The sequence below is a fragment of the Cucurbitaria berberidis genome (assembly GCF_010015615.1).
Source record: "Cucurbitaria berberidis CBS 394.84 unplaced genomic scaffold K460scaffold_5, whole genome shotgun sequence".
NCBI lineage: Eukaryota > Fungi > Ascomycota > Dothideomycetes > Pleosporales > Cucurbitariaceae > Cucurbitaria > Cucurbitaria berberidis.
This window is the reverse complement of record NW_024468939.1, coordinates 1,237,489-1,254,017: the sequence shown is the minus strand read 5'-3', so window position 1 is coordinate 1,254,017 and position 16,529 is coordinate 1,237,489. Positions and strand designations below refer to the sequence as shown.

At 51.2% G+C, this 16,529-nt stretch overlaps 6 protein-coding genes across 6 annotated transcripts; 3 read left to right on the top strand and 3 right to left on the bottom strand.

The window, feature by feature from the left end:
* Nucleotides 1–785: 785 nt before the first annotated feature.
* K460DRAFT_358488 (uncharacterized protein) lies at nucleotides 786–1,427 on the top strand (the record flags this gene model as incomplete). Its single annotated transcript, XM_040932110.1, has 1 exon — nucleotides 786–1,427. One exon carries the CDS (start codon nucleotides 786–788, stop codon nucleotides 1,425–1,427), a length of 642 nt encoding a protein of 213 aa, XP_040784349.1.
* Nucleotides 1,428–2,202: 775 nt separating this feature from the next.
* K460DRAFT_294206 (uncharacterized protein) lies at nucleotides 2,203–2,702 on the top strand (the record flags this gene model as incomplete). The annotated part of the gene is made up of 2 exons (XM_040929478.1): nucleotides 2,203–2,431; nucleotides 2,545–2,702. The coding sequence occupies 2 exons, from the start codon at nucleotides 2,203–2,205 to the stop codon at nucleotides 2,700–2,702; spliced, it is 387 nt and encodes a 128-aa protein (XP_040784348.1).
* Nucleotides 2,703–2,762: 60 nt separating this feature from the next.
* K460DRAFT_409224 (DNA polymeras-like protein zeta catalytic subunit) lies at nucleotides 2,763–7,902 on the bottom strand (the record flags this gene model as incomplete). Its single annotated transcript, XM_040937232.1, has 2 exons — nucleotides 2,763–7,618; nucleotides 7,668–7,902. The coding sequence occupies 2 exons, from the start codon at nucleotides 7,900–7,902 to the stop codon at nucleotides 2,763–2,765; spliced, it is 5,091 nt and encodes a 1,696-aa protein (XP_040784347.1).
* Nucleotides 7,723–13,648, top strand: K460DRAFT_358485 (ANTH-domain-containing protein; the record flags this gene model as incomplete). Its single annotated transcript, XM_040932109.1, has 9 exons — nucleotides 7,723–7,919; nucleotides 8,201–9,615; nucleotides 10,165–10,227; nucleotides 10,263–10,346; nucleotides 10,396–10,471; nucleotides 10,519–10,772; nucleotides 10,809–11,051; nucleotides 11,101–13,505; nucleotides 13,562–13,648. The coding sequence occupies 9 exons, from the start codon at nucleotides 7,723–7,725 to the stop codon at nucleotides 13,646–13,648; spliced, it is 4,824 nt and encodes a 1,607-aa protein (XP_040784346.1).
* A 404-nt stretch (nucleotides 13,649–14,052) lies between these two features.
* K460DRAFT_379787 (uncharacterized protein) lies at nucleotides 14,053–14,854 on the bottom strand (the record flags this gene model as incomplete). The annotated part of the gene is made up of 5 exons (XM_040935198.1): nucleotides 14,053–14,096; nucleotides 14,138–14,237; nucleotides 14,272–14,519; nucleotides 14,594–14,639; nucleotides 14,741–14,854. The coding sequence occupies 5 exons, from the start codon at nucleotides 14,852–14,854 to the stop codon at nucleotides 14,053–14,055; spliced, it is 552 nt and encodes a 183-aa protein (XP_040784345.1).
* A 382-nt stretch (nucleotides 14,855–15,236) lies between these two features.
* K460DRAFT_173482 (lytic polysaccharide monooxygenase) lies at nucleotides 15,237–16,490 on the bottom strand. Its single transcript, XM_040926982.1, has 3 exons — nucleotides 16,073–16,490; nucleotides 15,739–16,008; nucleotides 15,237–15,652 (listed from the first exon to the last, which is right to left on the bottom strand). Exons 1-3 carry the CDS (start codon nucleotides 16,209–16,211, stop codon nucleotides 15,369–15,371), a joined length of 693 nt encoding a protein of 230 aa, XP_040784344.1. The 5' UTR covers nucleotides 16,212–16,490; the 3' UTR covers nucleotides 15,237–15,368.
* Nucleotides 16,491–16,529: the final 39 nt, after the last annotated feature.

Here is a 16,529-nt window from a genome sequence, read left to right as displayed (position 1 = left end):
CTTTCGTTCCAGTACGTTTATCTAGACCATTCAATCTATACATGGCCAGCATTTTCCAATTTAGGTTTCACAGGTGGACTTAGCCACTCGAAGCCAAACTGGACGACAACTCTTTCTCCTTCGTTTGTGCTGCACATTGCCTTCATCTAAGCCATTACCACTACGCTGCGTAGGACTTAGTCCTTCACAGCGACTCTAGTGAAGGAGAGGTTCCGAATTCAAAGACATAGGCATACATCGGCGAAGCGACGATGCGCTCGATGAGTACGTGCTTATGCATTGATAGAACTGCTCGATAGGGATGCCAAACAGATTCAGGCGGATCCAGTTGAGTAAGCTAGGCAGTTGCGTTGAGGATCGATGTCTGACATTCAATGCCACATAGAGTTTTGCCACTCGAATTTGTCTCAATACCCAAGTATGGGATCGCAAACTCCGGACATTGTAACTAGAGAGAGGAAGCCAAGGAAGCCAGTAGCAGAATTGTTATCTCAAGAGGTCCGTTTCCAGCTCAACACAAAGGCATGACACATCGACGATTAGAGCGCTCTTTTTGTAGGTCACCATGATCGCTTGCGACTCTTCGATGGTAATTTGGTTAATTGGTATATGTTTCAGTGCTCAAGCCGTCCCCGGTACCCAGTCTCTTTCCAATCGCCACCGTGCTACAAACCTGAGACATATTCCCGCCCCTTTGAATTCATACATCTCGTAAACCTCTCCTTGCACTATAGATACTCCAAAACTCACTTGGTATCCTCTCAGCTAAATTCCTTCAGTCTAAGATGCCCAGTCGAGGAACTCTACAGCTCTTCAAGCGTTCCAGCACCGGGCTACCACTCAATAAGCCGCCATCACCGCCGCTATCTTTTACCGACCTCCCGGAATACGAACCTGAAACGTCAGAATTGCCACAAAAGTCGAACGGTGTTCTCTCCTTGTTCAACCCTGGTACATTCCCTATGCACAAGAGGTGTTCTGAGAGAATACAGCCCTCAACACCTCCTGCTTCGCCCATATATGAGAGGCCGCTGCTAGCGGGACGATCAAAGACTGCCCCAGCGACATGCCAACACAGATTTGGAAGCGTGCCAGAGATGGAGTACACAAATATGTCTATCAAAAGGAGGAAAGCAGCACACGGTCGAGTGAACGGCATGAGAAACTCTCTGGGATTGAATGTTTTGAAGGAATCAGCGGATGGGATGATCACGTCGGCTGCCGCTGAACCACCGAAGCTTAGCACAACAAGGGAACCGGCATCCTGCGAAGAGACCGAGGCAATGAACACGGCGACGACAGAGCCGCATCGGCGTCGCAGGAGCACTACAGGCAGTATCGACCACTACTACGACCACGACCACGACCACGACACTGTCAACTCACCATACTCCTCTCTTCTTCTTCTCCAGGCATACTTCCACTAAGTTTCACCGAACTTACTGCTAGTTCCGCTACTTCACTTTCTGCTCATACGCATTCGGTGCCGTGTGAGTGATGCTCTAGCACATTAGCAAGCATTATCGACATCAACAGACAGGATTTAGTATAAGGTGAATGATCATGGGCTGAAGCGTGGGGATTTTGTGTACATCATCTTTGTTAAAGGTGGTGAGATTGATGTAGCTTGGTGTGAGAGATGCGATGAATAGACGACAGGTGCAAAGGTTAGAGTTAGCTTTTGTTACGGTAAAGACTTATTTACGAAGCAAGCTAGTCTCCTAGTCTTTAGCTAATAGAAAAGCGATCTGGAATTTGCGAAAGCTAGACCCTTTTTTCACCTGACGGAATGTCGATTTTTGTCAATCCTCAATAGAAATCAATATAATCACAAACATCTCCGCACTCAAAGTACCTTCACAGGACCAGCGATAGCTCACCAAGGGCGTAGGCGCTTTGTAAATTCTCTTATCAATTCTCATAAATACGTTCCCGAAATCGCGATGCAAGGACAAGGCTCCCCTCTTACCCGAAGAAGTAAGCGACTAGTCATCACTGCATCTTACCCGCTGCACCATTTGCTTACTCAACTCCACAGAAGTATTACTTTAGCACTACCTGTAATGTCACCATCCTCCCTCTTCTCTTCGCACTGTAACACAATCATCAAGGAAATCTAATTTCCTATTCATCCATCACTTCCTCTAGTCACTCGATTCTTAAGCATAATTCAAAGAATCAATCAAATCTCATCCCTCGACGATGACGACCCAAGCCCACGCCATCACCCTCACAAAACTCAACCTATCCGCCATATTCGGCGAGAAGGATGTTCAAACTCGCCTGAAAACCATAGCAGATCTCTGGGTCTCGAGTCCAGAAGTCTTCTTCCTCGACTCACTGGGTGTTTTCAAGAGTCACGAAGCGATTAGTGGAATGGTGGGTACAGTTCAAGGGTTTGGCGGGCCGGACGATGAATTCGTGGAGCTGAGTACGTGAACAAATCGTAACTGAAGATATATGAAGATAAAAAAGTGTTGACAAGGCAGGGGAGTATTAGAATGAGTGACGCACGATGTGCTAATGCTTGGATAGGTGAAGTAGAGACGTTGAAGCACGACGAGGAAGATGATGTTTGGGTCACGAGGGTGAAATGGGGTGTCGGATCTCCTGGAGGCGAGCTGGCACTGACGGGGTGGGATGTTGTGACGATAGTTGGCGGAAAAATCAAGGCCTGTTATACCTTCTTGGATTCAAAATAGCTGAGGATGTTGTGTTCTGGCGAGAGGGAGCCAATCTCAAAATGAGTATTCAACGCAGCATTACCATGAGAGTCGTTCGCTCCCAATGCGCTCGCTGCTTTTCTCTCGTTCCGCAGTAGGTCTTTCGTCATTGCCTTCCTCCAGCACCTCGATGACACCTCCGATACCATCTTTGAGTCCAGTGAGCTTGGAGCGTTCCCTTATACGTGTATAGAATACAGGACAGTCCCTACTGTCACACTTAATCTCCCCGCCCCACGCGAGGTTGGAGCAGCTTCGACAGACCATTTCGACTTCTGTAGCACGAACCTCACTCTTCCATATCCTATCCTTGAGCGCCAATAGTGAGCGTGCTGGTCGGCGTAGGCATTTAGAGCATAGAGGCAGCATGGCCAATGCATCGATATCGATACCTGGGAGGTACGGAGGAGCAGGTGGCAGTTTCGCGCGGCAAACAATGCACGCAGAACTCTTCATGTAACTCTCTAACGTCTTCTTGAGAGACACTGTACCACCAGACGCGAGTAAATTTCCAGCCTCTTGCCTCGCAGTAATAGGAAGTGTAATATTACGAATCCGTTGAGTCTTCGGCATTTCATCGTACCACTGCCTCACATTCGCCCCAACAAGGTTGAAGATCCTCTCCAGTGGCGGAATCAGGTTTTTGCTAATATAATACTCTGCATCAAGTTCGAGGTGGTCGTTCTGCAATAATGTCTCCGGACTCACGCAGCGGTCGATGAGACGTGCTCCAGGCGCACCAGTAATGACAACGTAGGGTATGCGCTCACCGTACTGAGGCTCCGTGCGCGGATCGGCGAGCATGCGCTTCGTAGCAATAAGCGCGCCTGGCGGTGGCTGGCCGCGGTCGGAGTATGTGCCTAGTTTGACTTCTTTCGCGAAGAGGAAGTCTTGGAGACTGATGCGACCTTCCATGATCTTTGCACATTGTTCTTGGAAGTACCGCTTCACTTGACTAAGATCACTTGTTCGGAAAAGGATCTTCAGGGCTCGCTCTTCGATCTTCTGTTCTGCGGGTGTGCCATCTCTACGCACTGTCTCGATACCTTTTGCGTCGAAGTCGGGCTCCTTTTGGTTTCTTGACTCGTACTTGAAGCCTACGTAGCGCTTCTTGGCTAGAAGGACGCAGGGATGATATACCTTCTCAAATTTGAGCTTAATGGGTCGTGGGTTTGCTGCAGTGACGGCTGCGGCGATCTCCTCGCCGATGGTAAATGCTTGATCGCGTGTGCGTCCTTTGAGGTATACGAAGATGGAATCTGTATCTCCATATACAACTTCGGCGCCCCATTTCTCGGTAGCGTGAATGAGGGCAATGGCCTTCTCGAGAGTTTCGCGCCCCGTCTGGACGATGCTATCTGCAATCTCGGAGCAAGGGAGGCGGCCTGAGAAGGATGCTGATGTATATCCGTAAGTGACGTTTGCTAGTAGCTTAAGGGCTAACTGTCTATTATGGAGCAGCTGTTGTAGAGTCTTGTCATCTTTATCCTGCTTCATCCCGCTTTTGACCATAACACGAGTCTCCAAGATTTCACCCAACATCTTAGCTAATAGCGACTTGCGCATCTCTGGCTTAACGTACATCATGCCATTGGGCGCGATGTTGATATGGTCTTTGACAAGCTCTAGTAGCTGAGGTTCGCGCTTGAAGTCCATGAACCCCATCTTATTGCGGCCTCGCCAGCTAACGATGCGTCCGAGACATGTCGAGTAGCAGAAATTGTAAGCTATCATGACGCTAGGGTAGAGCGACTGGAAGTCCAAGACTAGCAAAGGGCTGGAATAGAATGCGCTTTGTGGCTCCATCACTAGTGGTAAGCACTCAAGAGCGTTTTGCTGGCCGACCTGTTTCCGACTAGGGGAAACTAGAATGAAATTCTCAGGCTTCGCGATGCGAAACATGGTGGATTCGACCTTGAATTGCGAGCCTCGCGAAATGACGGAGAAGAAGTCTACCCCGAGGAGGCGAGCTTGTTCACTAGTACGTGGTACGATTTCATTGGCCTCCAGTATGTCGAGATTAAGCTGCACGCGGGTAACAAAGTGATCTAGAACCTTTGACAGATCTCGCGGCTTGTTGCTCGTGTACCAGGTTGTGAGATCCGAGTGCTGATAATGCGGTATACGCTTGTGGAGGAGATGAAACACAACGTTTTCCATCGTATACTGTAGGAGATTCAATTCTCCACGCATCGCTCTCCATATATTGATCATATGGCGGCCAGTAACTCGGATCGTCGATGTATGCGTGAAGCCCCAGCGATCAGCTTCCTTGCCAAACCTGCCATGAGATTGCGACTTCATCCTGCTGATCTCGTCGCAGAGATTGTACTCGAACTTCATCCTTGCGCGCTCGATGAGGTAACCCCAAGACCCGTTGTGTACCTCGTAACCAGTAAGAATATCCGGATCGAATTGGCGAACGATATCCACGATGCGATTAATGAGGTCAAGCTCATCTTCCTCATACTCGACCTCTACTGAAACTTGTTTGGCCATTCGCTCGGCAATGCCATGTTCGTCCGAGAGACAGAGTATGCCGACACGCGGGCGAGCAGTAGTCACGTTCTTCTCGCCTTGCACTGTCCAAAATATACATTGAATTTCATCCTCGGCGGGATCTGGCACCAAAGACCCGCGTGAGTTGACATGCACCTCAAGGCTCATAATGCTCATGTATTGAGTCTCGTGTTTGACACTCGTGGACTTCTTCTTCTGCGAGAATTTGAAGCCATGCTTATTCTTCTGTGTAGGGCCATCGATCTGCGAGAGATGCTTTGATATTTTTGTCTTTTGCGGCCTCAGTGCTTGTTTCTGTTCGGTATTTGATGCAAGTTTGACCACTTCGAATTGTTTTCTCTCTTGTAGCAGCCAACTTTCCACTGCTTTGAAAGATGGTGGAGGATTTGAGATCTCCCAATGGCGTAAGTTACACCGTTGCGATCTCGCTCGATGTACAGCGGCTTCTTTATTCTTGTCTACCACAACAGGCGGATGCTCTCCAATGTTGGCGGCAGATGTACCTGTTAGGTCGAATGGAGGAAGATAAGGCAGTGTGGTGCTCTGTAGCTTGAACTCTCGCCCAGCATACTCACGCGAGCGATCTGGTACGTCTTTTTCATCACTGTAATAGGCGTCCTGGTAGATTACAGGTGGAAGGCCGGCATGCATTATAGTACTATCGACCAAATCAGCCGAAGGAGGTAGATGCCCGTAATATACGGCCGAGCAGCGATGGTTGAAAGACTCGCTCAACTGCTCTGTTATGGCAACGGCCTCAGACCGGGATTTTGGACTGTTGCTGCTCGCCAATGCGGACGAGGTCTTGTGATACGTCCAAGGAGTCACCGGGGACTGCTGTGAGAGTCTAACCGTGAGATTCTTAGGCCGGGGTGTCTTGAGAGTTTCTTGCGAGTTTGAGAAGCCTGACTGACTGAGACGGAGAACTGTTTCAGGTGCATTTGTGTTCTTCACCACGGGAAACGAACGTGTTGTGGGTCCGCCAACTCCCTGTGCTTTGATACTTGTTTGTGACAACAGGCTGGGCTGCGAAGCGCGCGCGTGCTGTTTACCTTCTTCGCTAACGGCATCGTGGGATGAAACGCGTTTAGCACTTCCCTGGGTTGCAGCTAGTATCCTTTGTCGTTTGACAGAATCTTCGTACGATGGCTCAGAATGTCGTTTCCGTGTGTTGTTCGAATCGCGAGATCCGGTAGGGGCCCCGTCGTCGCCTGGGCCAGCAATGCGTTCATCAATGAGCTCATCCTCCGTAGTCCTCTCGCCAGAGCCTTGGAGTAGAGACACTGTCAAAGGGTCCAGTGATTGCTGCTCTTCTGTGTCGGACTGATTTTCTGCCTCTGCCTCATCTCCAGCTGGTGCATTTCCAACAGAAGGCTCACCGTGCTGCACGATATTCTCAGGTAGTACAATTGGTATGTTTTCACCCACCTCCTGTTGATTAAGCTCGAGCCGTTGCTCTTGGCTGTCGTCTGGAAGCTGTTGAGTCAACAGGTTCTCCGGATACAAGTCTTCAATGCTTTCTACGGCGGTCTTGAGGGCCTCTAGACCTTCGATTGGTTTCACGAAGGTATCGAATTTCACGTCTGATTTCTGGCGTCGTTCTTCCTTGATCAGTTCTGCTACAAGATCGCGATATTCCTCTTCATGTATCCATCCACCCTTTTCAGCATTCCTGGGATCTGCAGACATGGATACAAGGACTTCAGCAGGGAAGGGGCTACTTGAGGGATTGGTGAGACCCATGCGAAGCTTGCGCCGGCGCGTCTCATCCCTCCACAATCCAGCCATGGATGGGACATATTTGTCGTCTGGATTTCTAGGCATCTGGCTCGACCGCTCCAGGAAATCGTGGTGAATGGGTCGGTATTGAAGCTCGTGCCGGTTCAGGATGTCCTGGACGCAGATATCGACCTCGAGCGTGCAATGGCTCTGTCGTGGGTACTGACCCTCTTCCGCAATAAACTCGTCAGGAATAGAAGCATCATGCCACATGTGGAGGTCTATATCTACCTCGTCGCTGTCGGGGAGGGGGCCGCGGAACTGGACTTTTGCGCAGTCGATATAGCCACATCCATACAGATTGTAGTCACACATCCACTGTAGCAGGTACTGCAAGTGGCTCTCGTATGGTTGAAAGGCGCGGTTCATGATGGCTCCTTGATGTAACAGGTCTGCGAACCGGGTCATATGCATTGGATTGAGCATGTAGACCTTCAGGAAGACTTTGTACCCGACATTGTATCCATAAAAGGGCACGCCTTTAACCAGGGTAATATGCCCGACGTATACAGACTTTCCATCGTATGCGTTTCGTCGGTAGGTCGCAGCAAGGGCATGATCAATCGAGGCTCGGAGGGCAAGGATATATGCAGTCACTATACGAAAGTTAACATACAGATCAGAATAAGAGACACGCCCGCTTACCGGCATCTTTCTCCAAGCTCCCGCTGTACTCCAAGTACAGATAAGGTAGCGCTCCATGAATATGAGCGCACACCTTCTGCCCAGTCTCGGTCGCACCAAAAGCTCGAATGACCGGAACCTGAGGCGCACCCTGGCGCTGAGATGGACCTGTATTACGTCGGAGGACTGGATCGAGGTCTGTCGGCGTGGCCTGGTAGTTGTCGATACAGTTCAAGCGGAAGCGGAACGTCTCCATGACGGCACGGCTCGATGGTAGGATATATGCCGAAAGGATAGGTGCCGCATCATGTTCATGGGAGATATCCAAGGCCAATACGCGCCAAAATGAGGCACAGCAGACGCGCAGAGTGAAAGCGTACGTGGATGCACAACACAGAAGCGCGCCGGAATGCTTCGCGTGGTCCCGTGAGATCGGCCGCCTAGCCTGCAGCCCTACGCCGCTAGCTCTCCACATTCGCCGCCAACCCGAACACTTCGACAATCGCCAACTTTCACAACCTTGTAGCGCTCGCAGTACTTCGATACTCGCCCAGCATGCCGCCAGCACAGCCAAAGAAGCCGGACGTGTCCGCCGCCGCAAAGGAGCGCAACGAGTACATTCCCTCTTTCATCTCGAAGAAGCCCTTCTACGCTGTCGACGAGACTGGCGAAGACAACAGCGATTACCTCGAGCATCAACGTCTGCAGAAACAAGAGCAAGACTCGAAATGGTACGACCGCGGGAAGAAGCTCGGCCCGGCAGCGACCAAGTTCCGTAAAGGCGCCTGCGAGAACTGCGGAGCCATGACCCACAAGAAGAAGGACTGCTTGAGTAGGCCGCGGAAGCAGGGCGCCAAGTTCACCGGCAAGAATATCGAGGCCGATGAGGTTATCCAGGACGTACAGCTAGGCTTCGATGCGAAGCGCGACCGCTGGAATGGCTACGACAACTCCCATTTTGAGGAGGTCATCGAAGAGTACAATGCAATGGAGGACATGCGCAAGAAGACCAAAGAGGCTGAAAGGGACGAGGGAAAGTCTGACGAGGAAGACGAGGGCGACAAGTACGACGCCGAGACAGACATGGGGAGGAAGCAGGCCACATCTACACGAAATCTGCGGTTACGAGAGGACACAGCGAAATACCTGCTCAATCTTGACCTCGATTCGGCAAAGTACGATCCCAAGACACGATCTATGGTTGACAGCGGTGCAACTGCAGACGATGCAGCCAAGCTGGTAGCAGAGGAGGGCTTCCAGCGTGCATCAGGCGATGCGGCAGAGTTTGAGAAGGCACAACGGTACGCCTGGGAAACACAGGAACGTGGAGACAAGAACAAGCTGCATCTGCAGGCCAATCCTACTTCCGGTGAGGTCATGCGGAAGAAGGAATTGTTAGAGGCGGAAGAGATGGCGGCAGCCCGAAAGAAGGCTTTGGCGGAGAAGTACGGCACCCAGGAGAAGTTTACCGACGATACACTACGCAAGACTGCTGTCACCGAGAACGAGAGATATGTCGAATACGACGAGCGAGGAGGCATCAAAGGAGCCCCAAAGGTCAAGGCAAAATCAAAGTATCCAGAAGATATACTGCTGAACAATCACACATCAGTCTGGGGCAGCTGGTGGTCAAATTTCCAATGGGGCTTTGCTTGCTGTCATTCAGTGGTCAGGAACTCATATTGTACGGGCGACGCAGGCAAGGAGGCTTTTGAGTTGGCAGATCGTATGCGAACTGGCGCTGAACTAGACGAGGTGCCCAAGGCTGTGGCCTGGAAAGAGGACGAGGCTCTTGAAGCGCACGTGCCGAACGCGCCCAACCGCGACCAAACCGCGAGACAAGACGCTGCCAGTCGGAAGCGGGCTTTGGATGAGATGATGGGTGGAGCAAACGAAGATGAGATGGAAGAGTATAGGCGGAAACGGACAATCGCCGCTGATCCCATGGCAGCGTATCTCGCAAGGGGAGGTAAAAGTGAGGCGGTTTAGCACCTTGAAGCTACATGCCGTTCGTCCAAGGCATAGTTTTGTGTATTCCTAGCATTTGGTGGCGTTTATACCCTGGAGCTGCATCTCCGCATCAACATGTAGAATGACATCGGAGTTCCTGACAATCCAATGCGTTGTCCTGCATCATCGGTATGGTTCAAGGGTCTCAGGAAGCCCTATTTGTGAAGTTGCACTTGTCGGCCCTCCATGACAGCTGCCAACACACCGTGAAGATGATTACGCTGCAGCCGCGCGTATGCGTTGTATACGGCGAGGCAGCAGCATGGACATGGGCGCAAAGGCTTCTTGTGGCTAATGGATGACGAAGCTCCGCTATATGCCAAGGCCCTGCACCAACCACCAGATGGCGTCCAGGGTCTCGAGCTCTTGGGAGAGTTGACTGATGAACAGCACACCATTCACCCCCACGGGTTTTGCTGGGCTTTTCTCTGGTTTGCGCCTACTTTGACACCGTCACCCCGCATTTCTCCACCTCGAACGTAGTTGTAAACCGCTGCGGATAGCTCAGGCAGAGAGCATCGACCGTCCAAATGGCGCACTACGGAAGTTCGCGCAATGTCGACATGGGCAAGTATGTGGACTACCCTCTCTACCAGATCTTTCTAGGCTCTAACCTTGGGATCAGGCAGGAGGCAGAGCTTGCCATTAACATCCGCAAAGCAACGAGTGTCGAGGAAATCTCACCAAAGCGTACGTCTGCACCCTCGACATGGGGTGACCGAAGCTTATGTTTCTGTAGGGAAGCACGTACGAGCATGCATTGTGTATACATGGGATCACAAGAGCGCAGCCTCGTTCTGGCAGGGCATGAAAGTGTAGGTTGACCTCTGTTCCATACAACTCATGCTAACTGAGAGCCCAGCCAGCCAATCCTCGCCGACGAAGTCCAGACGTTCAAGGCCCTCATCACCGTTCACAAGGTCCTCCAAGAAGGCCATCCTACTGCGCTCAGGGAAGCACAACAACACACTAGCTGGATTGAGAGCTTGTCGCGGGGTTCAGCAGGTGGAGAGGGCATGCGAGGCTACGCGCCGCTCATCTCAGAGTACATCTACTACCTGCTGGCTAAGCTGGCTTTCCACCGACAACATCCAGAATTCAATGGTACGACAGCCCGTAAGAAGATCTGGGTAACAAACTGATTCTGGGCAGGCACCTTCGAATACGAGGAATACATCAGCTTGAAGTCAATCAATGACCCCAACGAGGGATACGAGACCATTTCGGACTTGATGACCCTGCAGGATCAGATCGATGCCTTTCAAAAGCTCATCTTTTCGCACTTTCGAAGCGGTGCGAACAACGAGTGTAGGATATCCGCACTGGTTCCGCTGGTGCAAGAGAGCTATGGTATCTACAAGTTCATCACCAGCATGCTTCGCGCTATGCACACTAGTAAGTCCTCAGAGCTCAATTGGGTCATTCCTGCGACTAAATAATGTAGCCCTTGGTGACGACGAGGCGCTCTCCCCCCTTCGCGGTCGATACGACGCGCAGCACTACCGTCTGGTGAAATTCTACTACGAGTGCTCGAATCTCCGATATTTGACGAGTTTGATTACAGTGCCTAAGCTGCCCCAAGAACCACCGAACCTGCTTTCTGAGGATGAGAGTGCGCCAGCGCTTCCTACGAGACCAAGAAACGAAGAGCCGGCTCCGGCACCGCGCGCACCTTCAGTCGACCCTGAACCCATCAACGAGTTCTGGAAGGACAATCAGAAGAGACAACAAGAGGAATACGAGGCGGAGCAGCGCAGGCTACAACAGCAATGGGAAGATGCTCAGCTCCAACAACAACAGCAGGCTGTCCAAGCACAGCGGGATTTCGAGGAGCAACAGAGGCTGCAAGCCGAGCAGGCTCGTTTGGCACAAGAGCAACTTATGCGCGAGCAATATCAGCAGCAGACACAAGGCCACCTCGCGGAGCTCGAGCGGGAGAACCTAAATGCGCGTGCGCAGTATGAGCGGGACCAGCTGATGCTGCAGCAATACGACCAGAGGATGAAGGCTCTTGAGGGCGAGATCAATCAAATGAATCAGAACTTCCAGCAACAAATGGGATCGCGAGATGATCAGATCCGGGCGCTTCAAGAACAGCTGAACACGTGGAGATCGAAGTACGAGTCACTGGCCAAGCTCTATTCGCAGCTGCGACACGAGCATCTTCAACTGCTACAGAAGTTCAAGGCCGTTCAGCTCAAGGCAAATTCTGCCCAAGAGGCTATTGACGGGCGGGACAGGCTACAACGAGAGCTGAAGACGAAGAATCTCGAGCTGGCCGACATGATCCGCGAGCGCGACCGAGCGCTTATGGAGAAGGACCGAAGCACTGGCGGACAGCGCGAGGAAGTCGAGAAACTAAAGCGCGAGCTGCGTGCTGCTCTAGACCGAGCCGACAATTCTGAACGCGGAAAGGGTTCTGAGCTTTCAGCGATGCTGTCAAGGCATAATAGAGAAATTGCGGATCTCGAGGAAGCGTTGCGAAACAAAACTCGTGCTCTTGATGACTTCCAGATGAAGTATCGCGAAGGGGATTCAGATCTTGAACGTCAGTTACGCGAAAAGGAAGAAGAGCTCGAGATCTTCCGCGCAGGCATGGATCAGACACTGCTCGAATTGAATGAGCTCAAGCTGAACGCGAACGCAAATGACAATGTTCTAGATGGACATTTGGACACCCTTATCCAGGATAGCCTCCAGAAGATCAACGACATCATCGACTCAGTCTTGCAAAGCGGTGTTCAGCGGGTTGATGATGCACTGTACGAGCTCGACTCTTCTATGCAGGCCGGAAACCAGAACGCTACGGGTCCGTTCGTGCTTTCACAGATCGAGAAGGCATCGACATGCACCATGGAGTTCTCGACAGCGTTCAATAACTTCATCGCAGACGGGCCTAACGCCAAGCATGCTGAAGTCATTAATGCTGTCAACAACTTCGGAGGTTCAATTGTCGACGTGCTCGTAAACACCAAGGGACTCACTCGATTTGCGTCGGACGAGAACAAGGCCGATCAACTTATCAATGGCGCACGGGCGTCCGCAACATCCACCATCAGGTTCTTCCGCAACGTGCAATCAGTGCGAATGTACGATCTTGATGCCGAGCAGAAGATCAACGTTGTCATTAACAACAGCACTGAAGTTGTCCGCAACTTGCAGAGTCTATCAAAGCTAGCGGACGCGTTTGCTCCCAAGAGCAAAATCACCAACGCTTCCGGCGACCTCGGCGACTTGGTTGATAGCGAAATGACCAAGGCCGCCAACGCTATCGATGCTGCTACAGAGCGTCTATCCAAGCTCATGAAGAAGCCGCGGGACCAATACTCCACCTATGAGCTCCAGATCCACGACTCAATTCTGGAGGCGGCCATCGCCGTCACAAACGCCATTGCTCAACTCATTAAAGCGGCCACCGTGTCGCAACAGGAAATCGTACGCGAAGGCCGCGGCTCCATGTCCAAGACTCAATTCTACAAAAAGCACAACCGCTGGACCGAGGGCCTTATCAGCGCCGCCAAAGCCGTCGCAAACTCCACGAATATGCTCATCGAAACTGCCGACGGTGTGATCTCCGGCCGCAACTCGCCTGAGCAGCTCATCGTCGCGTCTAACGACGTCGCTGCGTCTACCGCTCAGCTGGTCGCGGCTAGTCGTGTGAAGGCCAGCTTCATGAGCAAGACGCAAGATCGATTGGAGAGCGCGAGTAAGACCGTTACAGGGGCTTGTCGTGCGCTCGTCAGGCAAGTCCAGGAGATCATTGCGCAGAAAAACAGGGATGAGGGCGAGGTTGTGGATTATAGCAAGTTGGGTGATCATGAGTTCAAGGTTCGGCAGATGGAGCAGCAGGTACGTTATACGAACACTTTTGAAACGCGAGGGGCCGTGCTAATGTGGTTGTTTAGGTTGAGATTCTGCAGCTTGAGAACTCGCTGGCTCAGGCTAGGACGAGGCTGGGTGAGATGCGGAAGCTTTCCTACCTTGAGGAATAAGCTTGTCGAATGTCACATAGCTAGCGCGCGATTCTTCGTAGATATGTTGGTCACATCGTCTTGGTTTGGAAGTATGCTTGGGAGGTTGCTTGGGAGGTTGTATTTGTCTTGAGACTCTTCAGTGGGTGGAAAGGGCCCGAAGTGGCTCCCTTCTACACCAATACCATATTGAATTCCTTTCTCATATCAATGCATCCTTCATGGTCACTTCTCATTATCTCCCAGAGCTACACACGCTTCATCTTTTCTACTTGAACACCCCCCTGTTCTAGCATCTACAATGCCGTGAACCCAACAGCAATGTGGATATCCCATCTCAAGTAAGCGCCGGACTCCGAATCTTTGACTGCATCCTGCCGCCTCTGCTCAACCTCGTATACACTCCAACACCCCGCAGTCTCGCTTTAGCCATATTCTTCAGTCCGCCTAGAACCGCGCCAACGCCAATCTCTGTGAACTCTCTCCTCAACTCCACAAATCTATCCGTACTAATGACAACCATATGCACACCCTTTAGCACCGCGCCTCCAAACAAGTCTTTGAAGTCTGGAGAACTGTATCCGAAGCGCTTAGTCGGGCTAGTGTTGAGCTGAATCTGCGCCGCAGTCAGCGCATGGCTTGACGAAGAAGCCTCCAGGAAACCCCCTCGCAACCCAGAAGTCGCATTCAGTCCAGGTAATCGCCCCACAAGGCTTTAAAAACGTCAGTATATTTTTTAACGCTGACTCCCAGAAGGAGATGGAGCCCAACGAGATGATGAGTCTAATGTCAACGAGATCGAACTTTCCGCGCAGGTCTTCTGGAATGGGTTTCTTGAAGTCAAGAAAGGCCGGTTTGACATTTGAGGTAGCGAGTCCAGTGCGAGGAATTGCTAGTTTGAGATATCAAAGCCTTCGAAGGAGTGGGTTTGCGGGGACACTGTTGCTAGGTCCGCAAGCCAGATACCAGTTCCGGTCGCTATGTCTGCGATTTTTGTGTTGTCTGGAAGTTTCTCTTAGGCTGAGGGGTATAGCAGGTACCCTATGCTCCTGGTGTATGTGAGTTAGTAGGGATGGCATGGATGTTGGTTGCGGGATGTTTATCATGTAGTACGCAATTGATGTAGATGCCGTGTTGTTCTACGAGGCACTGTTGCTCTTCTGAAGCTCTTCCTAGCCAATATGGCTCGTCGCCAGTTGAGGTTGCTGTTCCGGAGCTGTAGGACATGGTGTTTGTCGGGTGTGGCAGATACTAGTACATCCCACACTCGATTACTCAATCACTACCTCTGTCGCCTAAACGAACGTTGTATCCGGGTGTGGCGTGCATCTCTACCTTTGATTGCATGAAACACCAGGACGGCAGATGAATGTTCGAGGCTGGTGAGCACGATATCTCTGCCACTAGATCTGCTGCTTGCCTCCGGTGCAATTATCGATAGCAATTGTGCACATCGTGGGCGACCTGTGATAGACATAGGTCGGATCGGCGTCAAAGGGTATCGCAGAGATCCTATGCCCCGCAGCTAAGACATCCCAGCAATTTGTTGATAAGATCGTGGATTTCATCCGCAAAATTAGAAAACGCAGTACCAAATCCGACAAAACAGAACCATGGGAGGAATTACGATAGATTTACTGATACAAATTTAACAGTTTGATTTTGCTCCCGTAGAATAAAGATGCGTAGGTGAGAGCTCGTGTTTCTTCAGACCACAAACCTGAAAGATGATCACCCTCGCCTAACCACTCCAGACCGCCGGACCTGGAGGTGTGTACGAAGTTGGAACAGGATAGTAGATGTTCAATTGAATGCCAGGATCAGACGGCTTGTAAGCACCGGGAAAGCTAACCAGCGGTCCAGGGTTACCATTGCCACCGTTCTCAACCTTCAGCTGCGCGCAGGAGATGTAGAATTGCGCGCCGTTAGCACCAGAGGCGCTATGCAGGGCGATGTGCTCGACACGGAGAAGATACTCGCCTGAAGGAAGGGACTTGGGGAGAGGGACGGTGACTTGTTGCTTGCCTAGAGTAAGGTATCAGCATCCACTCTGCGAACTTGATCGAAACCATGTTGAACTCGGGGGCAGAGATAGTGATCTGAGAGCTTACCGCTCGATTGCCATGTCATTTTACCACTGGAGAATGTAGCTCCCTGCGAATATATTTTGAACCACACATTTCCGCTTCCATCCCAAGTGTCCGCAGTCTTTCCTGCCGGTACCTTAGCTAGGTAGAATTGAAGTGGGCCTGGATGGGAAATTGAAGCCGCTGCGGTAAATCCGACTGTGTCTCCTGCACTAACAGTGTACGTCTTCGACCCTGTACCGGGAGAGAGCTCGTAGCAACGGATAGCATTAGAGGATACATCGGTTGCGGGGCCTATTCAAATATTAGAATGTGTTGCAAGGGAGTGTTTACGAGGTAGGATGGGAGAAGAACGGACCGTTTGACTGGTAGTTCGTAGTCTTGCGAACGTAGGACCATAAACCAGTCTTCTGGCTTCCTACAATGAGTTCAGGGAATGTGTAGTGCGCGCTGGCTGTGCTAGCGAAAACGAGGAGGGACACGAAGAGTGACTTCATCCTGACTGGCCAAGACGTATCCTTGAGTGAAATAGATGGAAGATGATCGTGGTACAGAGCTCCTAGCGGAAACACGAGAGCTACCAACACCCCTTTATATATACTTTTCCCGCAAGTCTACCGAGTCCGCCACGCACCCGGAATCCCTATATGAATATACCATGCACCCCACTAAGGCGCGTGGTACTTCATTATCCATACCGCGTCATGCCCAATAAGTCAGTGCCGGCGGGTAAAAATGCCAAAGTCTGTGTCCTTGCAGAGCTTGAACGTTGAAACGCTGAGCCTAGTGATATTAATTCATGAGAAACAATAAAG